The sequence below is a fragment of the Garra rufa genome, chromosome 17 (assembly GCF_049309525.1).
Source record: "Garra rufa chromosome 17, GarRuf1.0, whole genome shotgun sequence".
Classification (NCBI taxonomy): domain Eukaryota; kingdom Metazoa; phylum Chordata; class Actinopteri; order Cypriniformes; family Cyprinidae; genus Garra; species Garra rufa.
The window spans coordinates 40664913-40680604 of record NC_133377.1 but is presented as its reverse complement, the minus strand read 5'-3'; the positions used below and the strand labels follow the sequence as shown (position 1 = coordinate 40680604).

Genomic DNA, 15692 nt, shown 5'->3' with positions numbered 1-15692 from the left:
TATGCTTTCAATACAGTTCTTTAAAAAAAAATCGGAATCGGCAAAAATCGGAATCGGCAGGTCATACTTACTGAAAAATCAGAAATCGGAATCGGCCAAGAAAATTGCAATCGGTGCATCTCTAATAATTTTACATCAAACTGCTTTGTAAATGAGGATCAATACAAGACAGGATTTGCATCAAAGTAAGTCATTAATGACAGATCAATTCCAGCTGTCAGTGATACTACTTCGTATTGAGATGTAAGTACTGCACTTCAGTTTTCAAATCAGTTTTTTCAATGTTTTTGTTAAACAAGCTATGCTGTAGTGTTTATACTAAGGAACTTTACAGAATACTACGATTTTGTGCGTATATACTAACTGACCCTAATAACAGATTAAAGAATCCTTGTGTCATAATTGAAGGTCTGCACAGGCCATTAAATGAAGCAAAGCTGAGGCCATGGTTTAAAAAAAAACTCTTAGTAAATTAGATTGTACAACCATTGGCTTTTCTGGAAAGTGGGGTGAGGAGCTGTGGTTCATTTCCATTAAAGATACACACATGAAAACAGCAAAATTGTAAGAAACATAATACATAGGTTCCCTTCAAGTTCTTTCTTGCAACCCATGTTCCTCTAAGGGTAATTTCCTTAACTTTATAACTTGGGGTTTTCTTAACTTAAAGGGGTAGTTCACCCAAAAATGAAAATTCCTGTTGTTCCAAACCAGTAAGAGTAAGACCTTTGTACAACTTCGGAACACAAACTAAGACATTTTTGATGAAACGCAAGATTTTTCTGAGCCTGCATAGACAGCAATGTAAATGAAGTTTTACCAAACATAGTAAGAACATCATTAAAACAGTCCATGTGACATCAGTGGTTCAATCATAATTTTATGAAGCTACAAGGATACTTTTTGTGCACAAAGAAAATAAAAATAATAAAATAATGACTTCAATAATTCACCCTCCTCCGCCATTATGTAGAGTACCACGACATATGCGAGTGCGTGTTCTATGTCAGCAGGACCACAAAATCTTCATTTGTGTTCCAAAGATAAACAAAGGTCTTACAGGTTTGGAACGACATGAGATTAAGTAATTAATAACAGAATTTTCATATTTGGGTTAACTATCCCTTTAAAGGATTTGTTGCAACCAGGCTCTGCATCTTGGATCTGTTGATCATGCTGTGAATTAAGTCTCTCTTTCTGATTGTATAGTTCCTGCGGATCTGAGCTGTAGATCCTGAACTGAGAGACTGAAGAGTGCCATTGTTCTCTACAGGTTGGAAGATTGTGGTGTCACAAATGAAGGTTGTGTTGCTCTGGCTTCAGCTCTGAGATCAAACCCTTCACATCTGAGACAACTGGATATGTCATGGAATAAAATAGGAGTGCAAGGGCTGAATTTGCTTTCTGATGGACTGAAGCATCCTCGCTGTAAGCTGGAGAAGCTGCGGTAAGATTGTAGAAATGTGTAAACATCCTCCACCATTTTCTTCATATGGTGAATAGTAAGCAAAATGAAAACAAAAATAAATAGACTATAAAGTGTCCTGTCAGATAATTAAAGATGGTGAAGTCAGGTCAAGTTGAGCTTTATTGTCATTCTGCTACATATGTGGACATATAGTGTTGTGTCCAGCAGGACCATGAAGCAACATACTAACTAGACATAAAAAACACACAACAATAAAGTATAAGAAAAACAATTATTAACCTGTTCTAGGTGAGTAAGAGCAGGGTGGAGAGTTGAAAAGATTGCATGAATTCAATTCATATTGCTTAAATGGCATGACATACTTGGGTACATATTGCCAAAGCATTGTATACAGCAGAATAATCAAAAACAAAAATACATATAATATACATCCATAATAACAATAATAAAAATAAATAGATAAATAAAACACAGAATACATCCATATATACATAAATTTATATAAACATTAATGGTTCTGCTAATGCAGATGTGTTCACTCTTTACTTCTTAGTTTGTGGCATTTGTAAATATGTTGTGCTACCAATAGATTGTATTCAAACTGGAAAAGGTTCAGTGTGTTTGGAAGACTGAACATAATGTGTTCTAGGGATGCATGATAAATGGCATGTGATTGTCATGCATTCCTCAACAGTAAAGCTGGTTCTGTGATTAGTAGTAAATGTCTACATAAATCTTCCACATCATGTAGCATGCACGTTTGTGATGATGCAAGATGACCAGTGCTGTGGGGGGTGCTGTATCCTGGCTGTAATGTGCACCCCCCCACCCCCTTTATGATTGTAAAGTTCCTGCTTATCTGAGTTTTCAATCCTCAACTGAGAGACATGTCAAGAAGAGTGTCATTGTTCTCTACAGGTTGTTTGATTGTGGCATCACAGATGAAGGTTGTACTGCTCTGGCTTCAGCTCTGAGATCAAACTCCTCACACCTGAGAAAACTGGATCTGTCTGCAAATAAACTACAAGACCTAGGAGTGAAACTGCTCTCTGATGGACTAGAGGATCCTAACTGTAAACTGAAAACACTGAGGTAAGATAACTAAACAGACTAAAAAGTGTCCTGTGTGATAACTTGAGATGTTTTAAAACTTTTAATCTTTATTAGTTTCTTTACAAAGTGCCATAATTTAATGTATACGTGAGTGTAAACATTATTGGATGATGTGAAGATGTGACAACTGTTTTCAAGTCATACAGATAGATGTGTTTGGGATTATTGATAAAGAAAAGATGTGAAAACATTTAGACCTTTTTATATATAAACGAATCCTTTCGGGCACCATATAGAGAAGTGTCTGAACCTTAGACTGGACCTGTTAATCACGTTGTGTATTAAGTCTCTTTTTCTGATTGTTCTCTACAGGTTGAGGGATTGTGGTTTAACAGATAAAGGTTGTGCTTATCTGGCTTCAGCTTTGAGATCAAACCCCTCACACCTGAGAGAACTGGATCTGTCTAAAAATCTGCTAGGAGTGTCAGGACTGAAGCTGCTCTCCGATGCACTGAAGAATCCTTGCTGTAAATTGGAGAAACTGTGGTAAGATTGAATGAATGTCTCAACATCACCTATGGTAAATAATGAACAAAGAGTGACAATGTTTTAATCATTATTAGATTATTTCCAAATTGTCTGACAACAGTTTATGTAATAAAGATTATTGGATGATGTAAAGAAACAAATAAAACACATGAAAACTAGGGATGCACTGATACCACTTTTTTAATAACAAGTCCAATACTGATACTTTTATTTTTGGTACTCACTGATACTAATACAGATATTTTCTTTGCATTTGCAATTGTTATATTTGGTACAGAAACCAAAATAATATGAATCATGTTAGTTAGCTTACTTAGTTAAAAAAGAGATATTTCCTTGAGTTATTTTCACGCTTACTTTATCTGTTAAAATATATTGTACAAGTACAAGCTCTTGTTACTTCCATCATTTGTTTTATTACTCTTTATTGGATTTAATCTTTAATTTAATAATGCACATTAGAGCTGCTTCACTGCAGTGGCACAGCACTTTAATTACAAAATGTTTTCAGATAAATCTTGCAATAACGAATTGTATCACTTATGTGTACATCATATTTTCTGGTATAAAAAATGTATATCATCTGAAACTTGCTGGGACTCATCTTCCAGTATAAACAAACAAAATGTACAATGTGCACACAGTTGTATTGGTGTTGAATGAGAGAGAAATGCATGAGTATTCATACTAGTTTTACTAAATAAAGTGGCATAGGCTTCACATTTAAAATAATTGTTGTTATAGTAAATGCTACCACAATTTTTGTTTGTTTTATACTTACGATTCAGTTTTAATCCAAGTTATGCATTATTCTGAATGATCAGCAGTCAGGATAATGCAAGAGACGTGCATACTGTCTCTCACTCTCTCTCTTTAACATTGGCCACTCTGGTCACTGGGGTTCTCAGGGAATACATAAAATCCTGCTCTTCATTAGCACAATCTCTGTGTGGTGTCCTCACCACTTTTTGATTCTGTGCATCGCATAATTTCTTTTGTGTGTGCACATGTCTAAATATCCCCATAGTTCCTCCTTCCACCTCGCTTAGAGTGCTCAGTACTACAGATGTCTTTGAGAAATGCACATGCATGCCCAGGGCCGGAGTGGGACTCCTTTTCAGCCCTGGAGTTTCAAGCCTTAGACCGGCCCACTTTAGTTCACGATTGACTATATTAAAATGACGTCATTTCCAATTCAGTGCAAATACAGTAGCCTAAATGTTGCTTCACAGTGAAGATTTATTTGAACAGTTAACACAATATAATGTTTAACAGTATCAGTATCTATTTTCTGTTAGAATTAGTGCTCATAAATATCCAAACCTTGAAATGAAAAAATATCAAATAAATACAAATGTATATTAAGCTTATTGTATAAAATAAAGATTAAAATAAAATGTATTAAACTTTCTAATGACACTATCATGTCTTTTTCAAGTAAACAGCTGCTTTATAAGTTCAAATATTTTTCATAAATGAGAACATTAAAGGGTAAATGTCTAACACTATTCTTTTAAACATCACAATGTCCTTTTCTGCAATATCTGAATATATATTCTGTGCAAAATTGTTCAGTCCTTAAACACAAATAAAGAATAGAACAAGTATTGCACTGTCCTACCTGCCCATTCTAGTGTGTTGGGCTCATGACTGGTGCTTGGTAATGTTACGGGGCCTGGCTTTTCACTCTTAGCAGAAAACTGGACTAGAGGCTGCTGCTGCTGCTGAAGAGCAACAGTACAAGAAAAGGTTTGATACATAAACATGAACGGTGATTTGCAGACATCGTTGTTTTGCACTGCTCCTAACTAGCTTGACGTTAACCAGGGGCGGACTGAGACAAAATTTCAGGCCAGAAAATCTCACACTTATCCAGGCCATCCCACACCAAAATTTGAAACCCTGGACAACAATATTTTATCATCATCACATAAAGAAAAGTTGAAATCAACTGGGTAAAATAATTAAATGCTATCTCTTGAACTTCCAATTTGCCTTTTAATCTCTTTTAATCTCTCTGTCTCTCATGTGTGTTTACTTTTTAAACAAATTTTCTTGTATCTGTCACTTTTTTCATAAACACATCTCGACCTTTACAACCACCTATACAGTACAGATCTAAGGTTGGTCTTTTTTAAAGAAGACAATCAGCAGATTATTGCAGAAATACTGAGACCTTTTTAAAGACATGTTTTTGTCAAGATTGTAAAAAGTTGTGATTTTGTAAAATGACACTTGACATTGCTGCTAAGGGGGAGGAGACAGCCACCAGGATGGTTCTTGAGCTTCTAAGCTTTCAAAATTATATATAATTTATGATTAGTACTAAAACATTTGATAGAAAAAAGGGCAACAGAAAAAAGAGGGCCACTACATTAGGACCATGTGTTATTGTCGTAATGTTAAAATTAAAACAACAAAAATTAGCTACATCTTGAATATATCTTTATTAAAAAATCTTAAAACTAAACATGTTTTGCATTATCATGGGTCATGTTTGGCCCTAAGGAAAATTAACCATGATATTATTGAGCCTATGGTAAACATAGTAACCATGTTTTTTGGTTTTTTTTTTTAGGATTGATTCCCATTAGTATAATCATAATTTTATACCATGGTGAAAGTATAGTGTAGCAAAACCATTGTATATTGTATAATTATTGTATAACTATAGTAAACATGTTTTGTAAAACCACAGTTAATTTTTATAAGGGTAGCTCCCTAAACCTGTTTTAAAACGATATTTTTTATAGATTAACATTTGTTAGCAGTTCAATACTTAAGTAAACAAAGACAAAACTACAATAGTCTGTTTACAGATGTAACAGACCTGCGCTTTAGGTCCTAAACAGGACAGATTTGTCTCTCTGCTCCACCTGGGCACTTCTACTTCAGTCTCGTTTTGGCGGACGGCGGACGCGCGAATGCGCGGAGCGCGCGCGAGACGAAACGCGTGCCAGTCAAGACTAACCGATTTATGATTTATTAGAGTTTTATTATTGAATGGCTAATTCTGAAATAACCACTTTAGTACATTAGGCCGGCAACAAAAACAACAACAACAATATTAAATAATAATAATAAAAATTGGAGGGTAGCGGGCCAAAAATTCTCCCGATGGACAGTCCGCCCCTGGCGACTGCTGTGAGTGCAGGCAGCTAGGGACACCGGCCCTCGCGGCCAAAAAAACGGACCGGCCCACCGGGAATTCTCCCGGTCCTCCCGATTAGCCAATCCGGGCCTGTGCATGCCCTCAACAAGCTTGCACGTCTTTGCCGCTGAATGCCTAATACACTCAGCATCTGTCACTTATCTCACACATCAGTTATATACCATCACTTAATACTGAATGTTTTACATTCTGTTAATTACATATGTTTACTTCATGGACATCTTTAATTTTTAATATCTATTCTGCTCTCTGTTTATTCTTTTGTTGATGTTCATTCTGTTGCACTTTTTAGTATTGTTTTTTGGTATCGGTGCATTTTAATGAGTATATGAGTACGAGCGTGGTATCGACCCAACACCATACCAGTAGTGGTATCAATGCATCCCTATAAAAAACACAATAATTAAAAGATTCTTAATTTTTTTCTGATAATGCAATTAACCCCCTCATGCACCAAGTAGAACAGATCTAAATCTGGACCTGTTAATTGTGTCATGGTTTTAAATCTCTGTTTGTGAGCATACAGTTCCTGAACTGAAGAGTGAAAAGTGTCATTGTTATCTACAGGTTGAGTGATTGTGGTGTCACAGATGAAGGTTGTGCTGCTTTGGCTTCAGCTCTGAGATTAAACCCCTCACACCTGATAGAACTGAGTCTGCTTGGAAATAATCTAAGAGACTCAGATGTGAAGCTGCTTTCTGATCTACTGAAGGATCCTCACTGTAAACTGAAAACACTGGGGTAAGATTGAATGAATGTCTAAATACCCTCCTATAATGAATAAGAAAATTAAATACATATAAATAAATAAATAGTTTTAGTGTCCTGTTTGATAATTGAAGATTCTAATGTTTCAATCTCCATTAGGTTTCTTCCAAATTGTCTGAAATTTTAAAAAATATTATGATATAACAAAAATTATTGGATGGCGTGACAACTGTTCCCTTTTGAAATGCTCTCTTGCATTGCTTTATTAATCTCAGTTTTTTCCAAATACTGAAGCGTAATTTGTGAACAGTCATGCAGTTGCACGAACAAATGGCAAAATGGGCGGTTATGACTGCCTATCTACGTTGGTGCTGAGTTCCATTTCACTGACTGAAGAGTCTCTACAGGTTGAGTGTTTGTAGTGTGACAGATGAAACTGATATATTAATATAGATTTCAAAACAGTCCCACCATGCCTATATACATATTAAACAATTCATAAATTCATAAAGGGAAATATGTAAATAATTCAAATCCAAAGTGGATTGCAAGTGATCAAGGTTGTAGGACATTCAAATGGAGCATATGCATGGAGTGTTATTTAGAACTTCTGCATAAATATAAGCCAGTTGGTAAACATACAGTGAAATGTGAAATGTAATTTGATGTTTGCTATCATGTTTGTCCTTTTAAATGGTATACAGGTATGTGCCAAAAGATTAGAATGTCGAGGAAAATTGTAATAATTTGTTTCAAATAGTGAAACTTGTATGTTATATTAGATCACTACACATAAAGTGAAATATTTCAAGCCTTTATTTGTTTCAATTTTGATGATTATGGATTAAAGACAAAAAAAAATCAATCCAGTATTTCACAAAATTAGAATATTTCATGTGTCCAATAAAAAAAAAAAGGATCTTAAACACATGTTGGCCTTCTGAAAAGTGTGTTAATGTACTGTATTATGTCCTCAATATTTGTTGGGCGTCCATTTGCACTAATTCCAGCATCAAGGCGGCGTGGCATGGAGATGATCAGTTGTGGTGTTATGGTAGCCCAAGTTGCTTTAATATTGGCCTTCGGCTCACCTGCATTTCGGGGTCTCTGTTCCCTCATATTCCTTTTGGCAATACCCCATAGATTTTCAATGGGGTTTAAGTCAGGCGAGTTTGCTGGCCAATCAAGTACAGTTATTCCATGGCTATTACTAGTACTGGTAGCTTTGGCTTTGTGGGCAGGTGCCAAATCATGCTGGAAAATAAAATCATCATCGCCAAAAACCTTGTCAGCAGCAGGAAGCATGTAGTGCTCTAAAATTTCCTGGTAGACAGCTGCGTTGTCTTTTATCAAGTCCACAGTCAATGGACCCACACCAGCAGATGACATAGCTCCCCAAATCATCACTGACTGTGGAAAGTTCGTACCGGACTTTAAGCAGCTTGACTTTTGTGCCTCTTCCTCCAGACTCTGGGACCTTGATTTCCAAATGAAATGCAAAATTTGCTTTCATCTGAAAACAGGACTTGGGACCACTGGGCAACAGACCAGTACTTTTTCTCCTTAGCATGGAATTCTGCAGCTGTAGCCCATGTCATGCAGACATCTGTATGTGTTGGTTCTTGATGCACTGACACCATCCTCTGTCCACTCCTTATGAAGCTCGCCCAGATTTCTGAACTGCCCTTGCTTGACAATCCTCTCAAGGTTACAGTCATACCTGTCACTTGTGCACATTTTCAGGCCAAAATAACAAACAAAAAATTGAAACTAACTTTTCCAAAAAAAAAAAAAAACTTAATACCCTAAAAGAAAAAGTCAAAATACAGGGACTGGACTAACTCTCTGACTATTTGAAAAACAGGAGAAAACGAATTGCAAAAGAAAAAGGCACCCAACCCCTACAGCTTCCGTGTGAAAAAAGGTGTATTTACAATAGCGGGCAAAAACACTCAGCCATGTTAAAAGAAAGAAAAAACAATCGGAGGAAAAATTCACAACGAAAACACTAGGTGGGTAAAGTGACAAAAACTATACAACAATATTCACAATATTTACACAAATGTCACTATACAATATTTTATCTTTTCTTTACAACACAATCTCCAAACAGCAACACCAACAACAGCCCACACTCCAGCTCTGCATCACCTAATTTTTAAAAGATGCACAGTTACAGGTTCAGCCAACCACGTGCACGTACCGGCATGTTAAATCAGGGCGGGGTCACCTGAGAGAAAGACAGAGAGAGAGAAAGAGAGCGCATGTGCGAGAGAGAGAGAGATACACAGACAGCACATACGTCTCAACATAACAGCAGTCCTCCCCATGATTTTGAAGCCTAATCCAGACTGAGACAATTTAAAGGCTAAGGAAACCTTTGTGTTTAACGTTAATTAGCTGACCAGATTGGGACACAGGAAGCCTATGTAGGGTTATTACATTTAAAATTGAGCTCAAAGGGAATCGAATATGATTCAATAGGGAATTTGAACCGAGTTGCTGTTTTACGGCTGTTCAGAGTCGACTCGCGATTCATGGAACTAGCCATACAACATAACTCTGCAATGGATATTATTATCCAGAATATAGTGAAAACACTATATATTAGCACAGTAGCAAGATCGGCAGTTTAAGACATTAACTTTTATTGGGTAAACCTAAAACATACAAACTAATCTAACACGTAAACACACGCATTCACACAGGTTGCAGAAGAGAGAAAGTGAGGAAAGAATGTTTAGAAGATGAAAATATGAAATCCCAAGTTTAGAGCAATATGTGCAATTGCTTAGACCTGAACAACCATCAATCACTTAATTAACCCTCGTATTGAGTCTCTCAATGAGGTTATTAAACTTTATATCAAATGCACCAGTTCAGCTAGAATCTGGAGGTTGTACTTGCATTGCCTTTGTGTTGAGGGAATTCCTTTCGTGGCGTTGTTCCAGAAAGGGGTTTCCCGAGGTTGCTGATTGGTTGGAAGTTCGATATGATGTCTTGGGCGTTGGCTGGAGATGCGGAGTTGTACGCTGGTTAAAGTTCAGGTCAGCACAGACGTTTGGGTCACGGCTTGCGGCAAAACTTAACCAGAACACGAAACTCTCAACGGAAAGAAATAAAAGAATTAAAGTAAAAAGACAGAAGTGTAACAAACTCCTCATGTTTCCTTTAGAGGAGCGGCTGGCATGCAGGCCAGGGAGTGTTCAGAAGGAACGCTAACAGCAGCATCGCAACGCGGTGGAACGAAGCACAAAGAGTAAGAGAGAGTAAGAGAGCGAGATTTGATGGTGTCCTTAGTATTTTATCTCAGCTTTTGGACACATCCCAAATGGTGTCTTGACCAATTAAAACATTGTCCTAAGTCGGGGTACTGCTGGTTTCTCCTCCCAAACCATAATTATGAGTCCCGTGGTCCCAATTTTCCCGCTCTTTGCAGAGTCAAATTTGGATGTGATTCCTATAACAAGACTATAATACATTTTACAAAGAATTGAATTATAGAAACATTTCAAGAATGCAATTTCAAGCTCAAGCATACCAAACACCAATATAAACCATTAAGCTACTGAATAGTTATTAAAAGAGAGATACACAAGTGATTAAAACATAATAGGCAAATGTATGGGTTACATAAATGATAGAAAGTTATGCATAGAAATTATTAGTTGCTCATAAGTTCTTGCATATATACATGGAAAGGCAGTTTTCTGGGCCGTATTGGGAACATGATGGTACGTTCTTTGAGCTGTAAGGTCAAAAGTTTAGGGAAGGAATCTCAGTGTCCTGGAATCTCAGTGCCCTGGGTGGGAGAGCCCACCAAGCACAATCTCTACTAGTGATTTTCCTCATGTGATGTTCATGATGTGCATTTGACCAATAATCTTGGTTACTTGCCCCAAAGTTGCCAATCTCCTTCCTTGCGATTATCAACAAGTGTCCTTTTGTGTTAATGTTGCAAGTTCCTAGTTGGTTAGGTTTGCTTCAAGCTGGCTGGCGCCAGGGTGTCAAATGGCAAATTTTACGACAGGAGTCTTGTCATGCTGGGTCTCTTGTGGAATTTGGGTCTGTAGAAGGGTTTCAAAACTTCGAATTGAATCGCCTGAATTGTCTGATTCGTGCTGAGATCCTACACCTACAATGTTGAACTTTGTCATGATATTCTAATTTTGTGAAATACTGGATATTTTATTTAATCTTTAATCCATATTCATTCAAATTTAAACAAATAAAGGCTTGGAATATTTCACTTTGTGTGTAGTGAACTAATAAAGCATACAAGTTTGAAACAAAATATTGAAATAAATGGACTTTCCCTCGATATTCTAATTTTGTGGCACATACCTGTACATGGACATAACTTTTCATCAAATTTTGAATGGGATGTGTACAGAAACTGAGCAAAGGGGCTCCTCTTATGACCAAACTTACTCATGCAAAAACTCTGGTTATAATCAATGACTAACTACACAGTGAATCTCGTATTTACATAAGTATGGTGTAAATAAGAGTAGTTTTTCCTATTATAATGGGAAAGATCTGTGAAAGTGAAGAAATCTGTACTTGCGAAAAAATAAAATAATATATATATATATATATATATATATATATATATATATATAATTTGATACCAGAGCGTGCACACAAAAACATGCAGGGGTGTTTGAAAGCGGTTGCTTTTGAGTAGGTACAGAATTGAGTGGGTACTACTGGTACTGTTAAAATGACGCTGTACATATGATGTTTAGAATTAAAGACTGCGAATTTCGCAAAAAGGTGACATGTTTGCATTCCTGATTTTGCGCTGTATTGTTATTTATTGAGAGATTTGGATACTCATGCAACATAATACATCTGAGTCAACAACATGTAGAGAAGGGCATTAAAAATGTCTTGTTAATGAAGCAAGTAGTTTTAATTAGTCTGGGTAATGCAGTAATGTCACACACATTTGATTTTCTGTGTTTTACTTACAGGTTTTAGATGTCAGTCTGATCTTTTCTGTGTCAGCTGATGGTGAATAAAGAGCCACTACAGACAGACATCACATTCAACAGAATCAACAGACACAAACTCATAGTGTTCATCGCATGTGTTTCTTTCCAGAATGATCCCATCCTTGATCCAGTCAGAAAATGAAACCCTTAGTTTCATCTTCAGAAGTGACATTTGAGCTGGTACCTTAGTTTACATATTGTTAATGACAAACTGTGCATTTTCTGTTCAATCCAAATTGTGTGTTTTTTAAATTGGGTTAAAATCTGTGAAATCTGTGATTGAGATTGACTTGACAAGGCTTTGAAAAATCAGGTAATTTACTGCAGGTCATTTCATAATGTCCTCAATCTGATCCAATATTGAAGTGCCGCTGTAGTTGTTTGTCTCCAGTGCCAGAAGCTTCTGTATGTAGTTTTGAGGCAAGCTGTTCTGTTGAGCCCCTAAACACACAACCTACATGGAGAATGAGATGAGATAAACACATCCGTATGAAAATCAGACTCTACATTGCTTATATACACAATATATGCGGTAAAAAATACAACTATATCGAGAGCATCTGAATAGGAGTGGCTGAGCTGACGATTTTGTCATTTGTTTGTTTGTTGTGACACGACTTGTCCTCAATAAGAATGAGAAATTTAGCTTACATTGGTGGTAGGACCTACTAGTTTTTACTAGGGGTGGAAGAAACTATCGTGATTCTTTTTGAAACGATTTAAAAATCGATTGGTTTACCTCAGAATCGATTTAGATTTAATTATTTTACTTTTCCTAAAAGTTGATGGGGAGAAGTTACCGCTTTTATTCCAACAGAGGGCGAAAATTATAAATGTGTTGCACTTTAAGCAGCATTGCGCAGACAATAGGTGTATGACATTAAAGTACTGCAAGAGTGCTTTGAAAGCATCCAAAGCCATTTGCTCTCTCAGGACGTTTTACGACCATTTTTTTCTGCCAGTGGGACTAATTTTTGTGAGCGGTTGCACTGGCGCGACCACTGCGTTGTTCAACTCATAAGCGTTGACATTTCTGTTGCATATGAGAAACTCCTAATGACAAAGGAAGGCGAAACTAAACAAAGCGCAGCGCGGACCGTTTATCAGCTCGGATTGCAAAGCAAACAAACTTGTCAAAGCTCAAAACAGCTTTACTCGAGAGCCAATTTGATTTTGCGACACTGTTACTGCACAGTGCTGCGAGATCCAGTAAGAAGTGTTTGAATTTGCTGCACAATGAAAACAGTTGCTGCAAGATCTAGTGAGAATCATTGGAATTCTGCCCAGAATTCTGTTATAAACAGCGCTGACTTGCGTCAGAAAACCAGAAGTATTTATGCTAACTATAACCATGGTGTTGTGTTAGAAATAATAATACATTATTCATTTCCCGGTGTGTACAGGGAAATTCAAGCACCTTTTTAATAACTTTCCAGCATTTAACATAACCATTTCCAGCACTTTAAAGCTCTACAGATGATCCAATTTGAATGTTATTTTTAATGGGATGACCAAAATATAGCACTTTATTTTATTTCAGAAAATATTTTTTCTACTCATTTTGTTGAACATTTAAATCAGCAGACTAGTGTATCATCCCAGCCCTAATAGCAATATTGAATCGAAATTCTTAAAAAAAAAAATATCGGCACCCAAGTATCGTGATAGTATTAAATCAGGAGGTAGGTTTATCGTCCCATCCATACTTTTTACTGCTCAGTAACTTGCAAAATAGTCAGTAGTGTTGATACTTAATAATCAACATAAAAAAAACACTTGTGATAAGATTGTTAATCGTGAACCTTCCTGAAAAAATCTAATTTGCCATAATACCCACCCCTCTCACCTTCATCTCAATCTCCAAATAAGAAACACTTTAAAATGAATATCTAAATAGTCACTTTGTGCCCTGATACAAAATGTTATGCTTTGGTTTGGTCAGGCAAGCTTATGGTAGATAATAAACTGTACCTTTTTGTACTGTGGTGAAGGTAGACAGGGTCTGAAATTGTTCATTTTATATGTCCGGCAGAGAAGCAGCCCCTCTTCTGTTTCTACTTTAACCTCTAATGGACTGTACACACCTTCACGAACCTGTTCCTGTCTGAAACACATGCAAGATGCAGAAAACTTACAGATATTTCATTCATGTGTAGAGCATTTTCAACATATAGAAGCTTTACACAGTGCAACAAAGATGCCAAATATATTGGCATCATGCATAATAATCAGTATCAGCCTTTGATACAATTATTTTTGTACATATGTGACCCTGGACCACAAAACCAGTTTTAAGTCGCTGGGGTATATTTGTAGCGATAGCCAAAAATACATTGTATGGGTCAAAATTATTGATTCTTCTTTTATGCCAAAAATCATTAGGAAATTAAGTAAAGATCATGTTCCATGAAGATTTTTTGTAAAATTCCTACTGTAAACATATCAAAATGTAATTTTTGATTAGTAATATGCATTGTTAAGAACTTAATGTGGACAACTTTAAAGGTGATTTTCTCAGTATTTTGATTTTTTGCACCCTCAGATTCCAGATTTTCAAATAGATGTATCTCGGCCAAATATTGTCCTATCCTAACAAACCATACATCGACAGTGAGCTTATTTATTGAGCTTTCATAAGACGTATACATCTCAGTTTTGTCAAATTTAACCTTATGACTGGTTTTGTGGTCCATGGTCACATATAAGTATTAAAGGATTAGTTCACTTTCATAACAATTTACAGATAATGTACTCACCCCCTTGTCATCCAAGATGTTCATGTCTTTCTTTCCTCAGTCATAAAGAAATTGTTTTTTTGTTGTTGAGGAAAACATTTCAGGATTTATCTCTATATAATGCTTATGGATGGTGCCCCAAAGTTTGAACTTCCAAAATTCAGTTTAAATCTGACTAAGCTGATCATGAAAACCTTCTTTTTGCCCTAATGACAAAAATACTAAATAGATTTTCTTCTGCTGTGTGCTTGTAGTAGGATAATGTGCAATAAACCAGTATACTACAAAGCTACTTGCAAGATAAATAAACTGACATGTAAAACTGATTTGAGATGTATGTTTTGTCATGTGGAAAGAAAGAGCAATATCCTATACAATACTGATGACAAATACAAAATAAAAGTGTGATTTTGGGAGACATCACATTCAGAGGTGATCTCACCTGTCTAGACTGGGCAGGTTTTGGTTGCCTATCCTCCAGATGACTCCCCAAACCTCGTCTCCTTCACTCTCCTGTATCGTGGCCACTCCTCCGTGCCAAGAGCAATTAGTGCAGTCACCCCAAAGACCAAAATTTAATCTGTAGTCCTAAAATACAGTATATCCCTTTCAAGACAGTCATGCTTTTGATATGTACCAAAATACAGTAATAATTACCATATCTATGCACCATGGTGTGTACAATGTATTCTAAGCTGCTTTATAAAATACTATGGTACATCCTGTTGTATGATACCTTTTTGACGTTAAAATATAATTTAAAAAAAATGTAAAAATGCAAATATTAATATTTAAATTCTATTAAAATTACAAAATTACATAAAAAATTTGTGCTGTCAAATGATTAATTGTGATTAATCATCCAAAATAAAAGTTTTGGTTCAAATAATTTGTGTACTGTGTATATTTCTTATGTACATATAAATACACACACATACAGTTTATATTTAGAAAATATTTACATGTATTTACATGTATATATTTTTATTCATATAAATAATATTATGTATACATATATTTAATATATAAACAACATATTTTTCTTAAAT

At 35.9% G+C, this 15692-nt stretch overlaps 2 protein-coding genes across 2 annotated transcripts in view; one reads left to right on the top strand and one right to left on the bottom strand.

Annotated features, from left to right (window-relative positions):
- The window catches only part of LOC141289412 (NLR family CARD domain-containing protein 3), a 38206-nt gene extending 31191 nt beyond the window's left edge, over positions 1-7015 (top strand). Inside the window, 4 exon segments of the mRNA XM_073821511.1 lie at positions 1274-1447; positions 2348-2521; positions 2855-3028; positions 6771-7015. Coding sequence (XP_073677612.1) covers positions 1274-1447; positions 2348-2521; positions 2855-3028; positions 6771-6948 — 700 coding nt within the window. The 3' untranslated portion in view covers positions 6949-7015.
- Positions 7016-11804: 4789 nt separating this feature from the next.
- ggcta (gamma-glutamylcyclotransferase a) overlaps positions 11805-15692 on the bottom strand; it is a 4943-nt gene continuing 1055 nt past the window's right edge. Inside the window, exons 2-4 of the mRNA XM_073821510.1 lie at positions 15086-15231; positions 13880-14012; positions 11805-12362 (exon numbers count right to left, since the gene is read on the bottom strand). Of these exons, the coding sequence (XP_073677611.1) occupies positions 12237-12362; positions 13880-14012; positions 15086-15231 (405 nt within the window). The 3' untranslated portion in view covers positions 11805-12236. The remainder of the gene's footprint in view (positions 12363-13879; positions 14013-15085; positions 15232-15692) is intronic.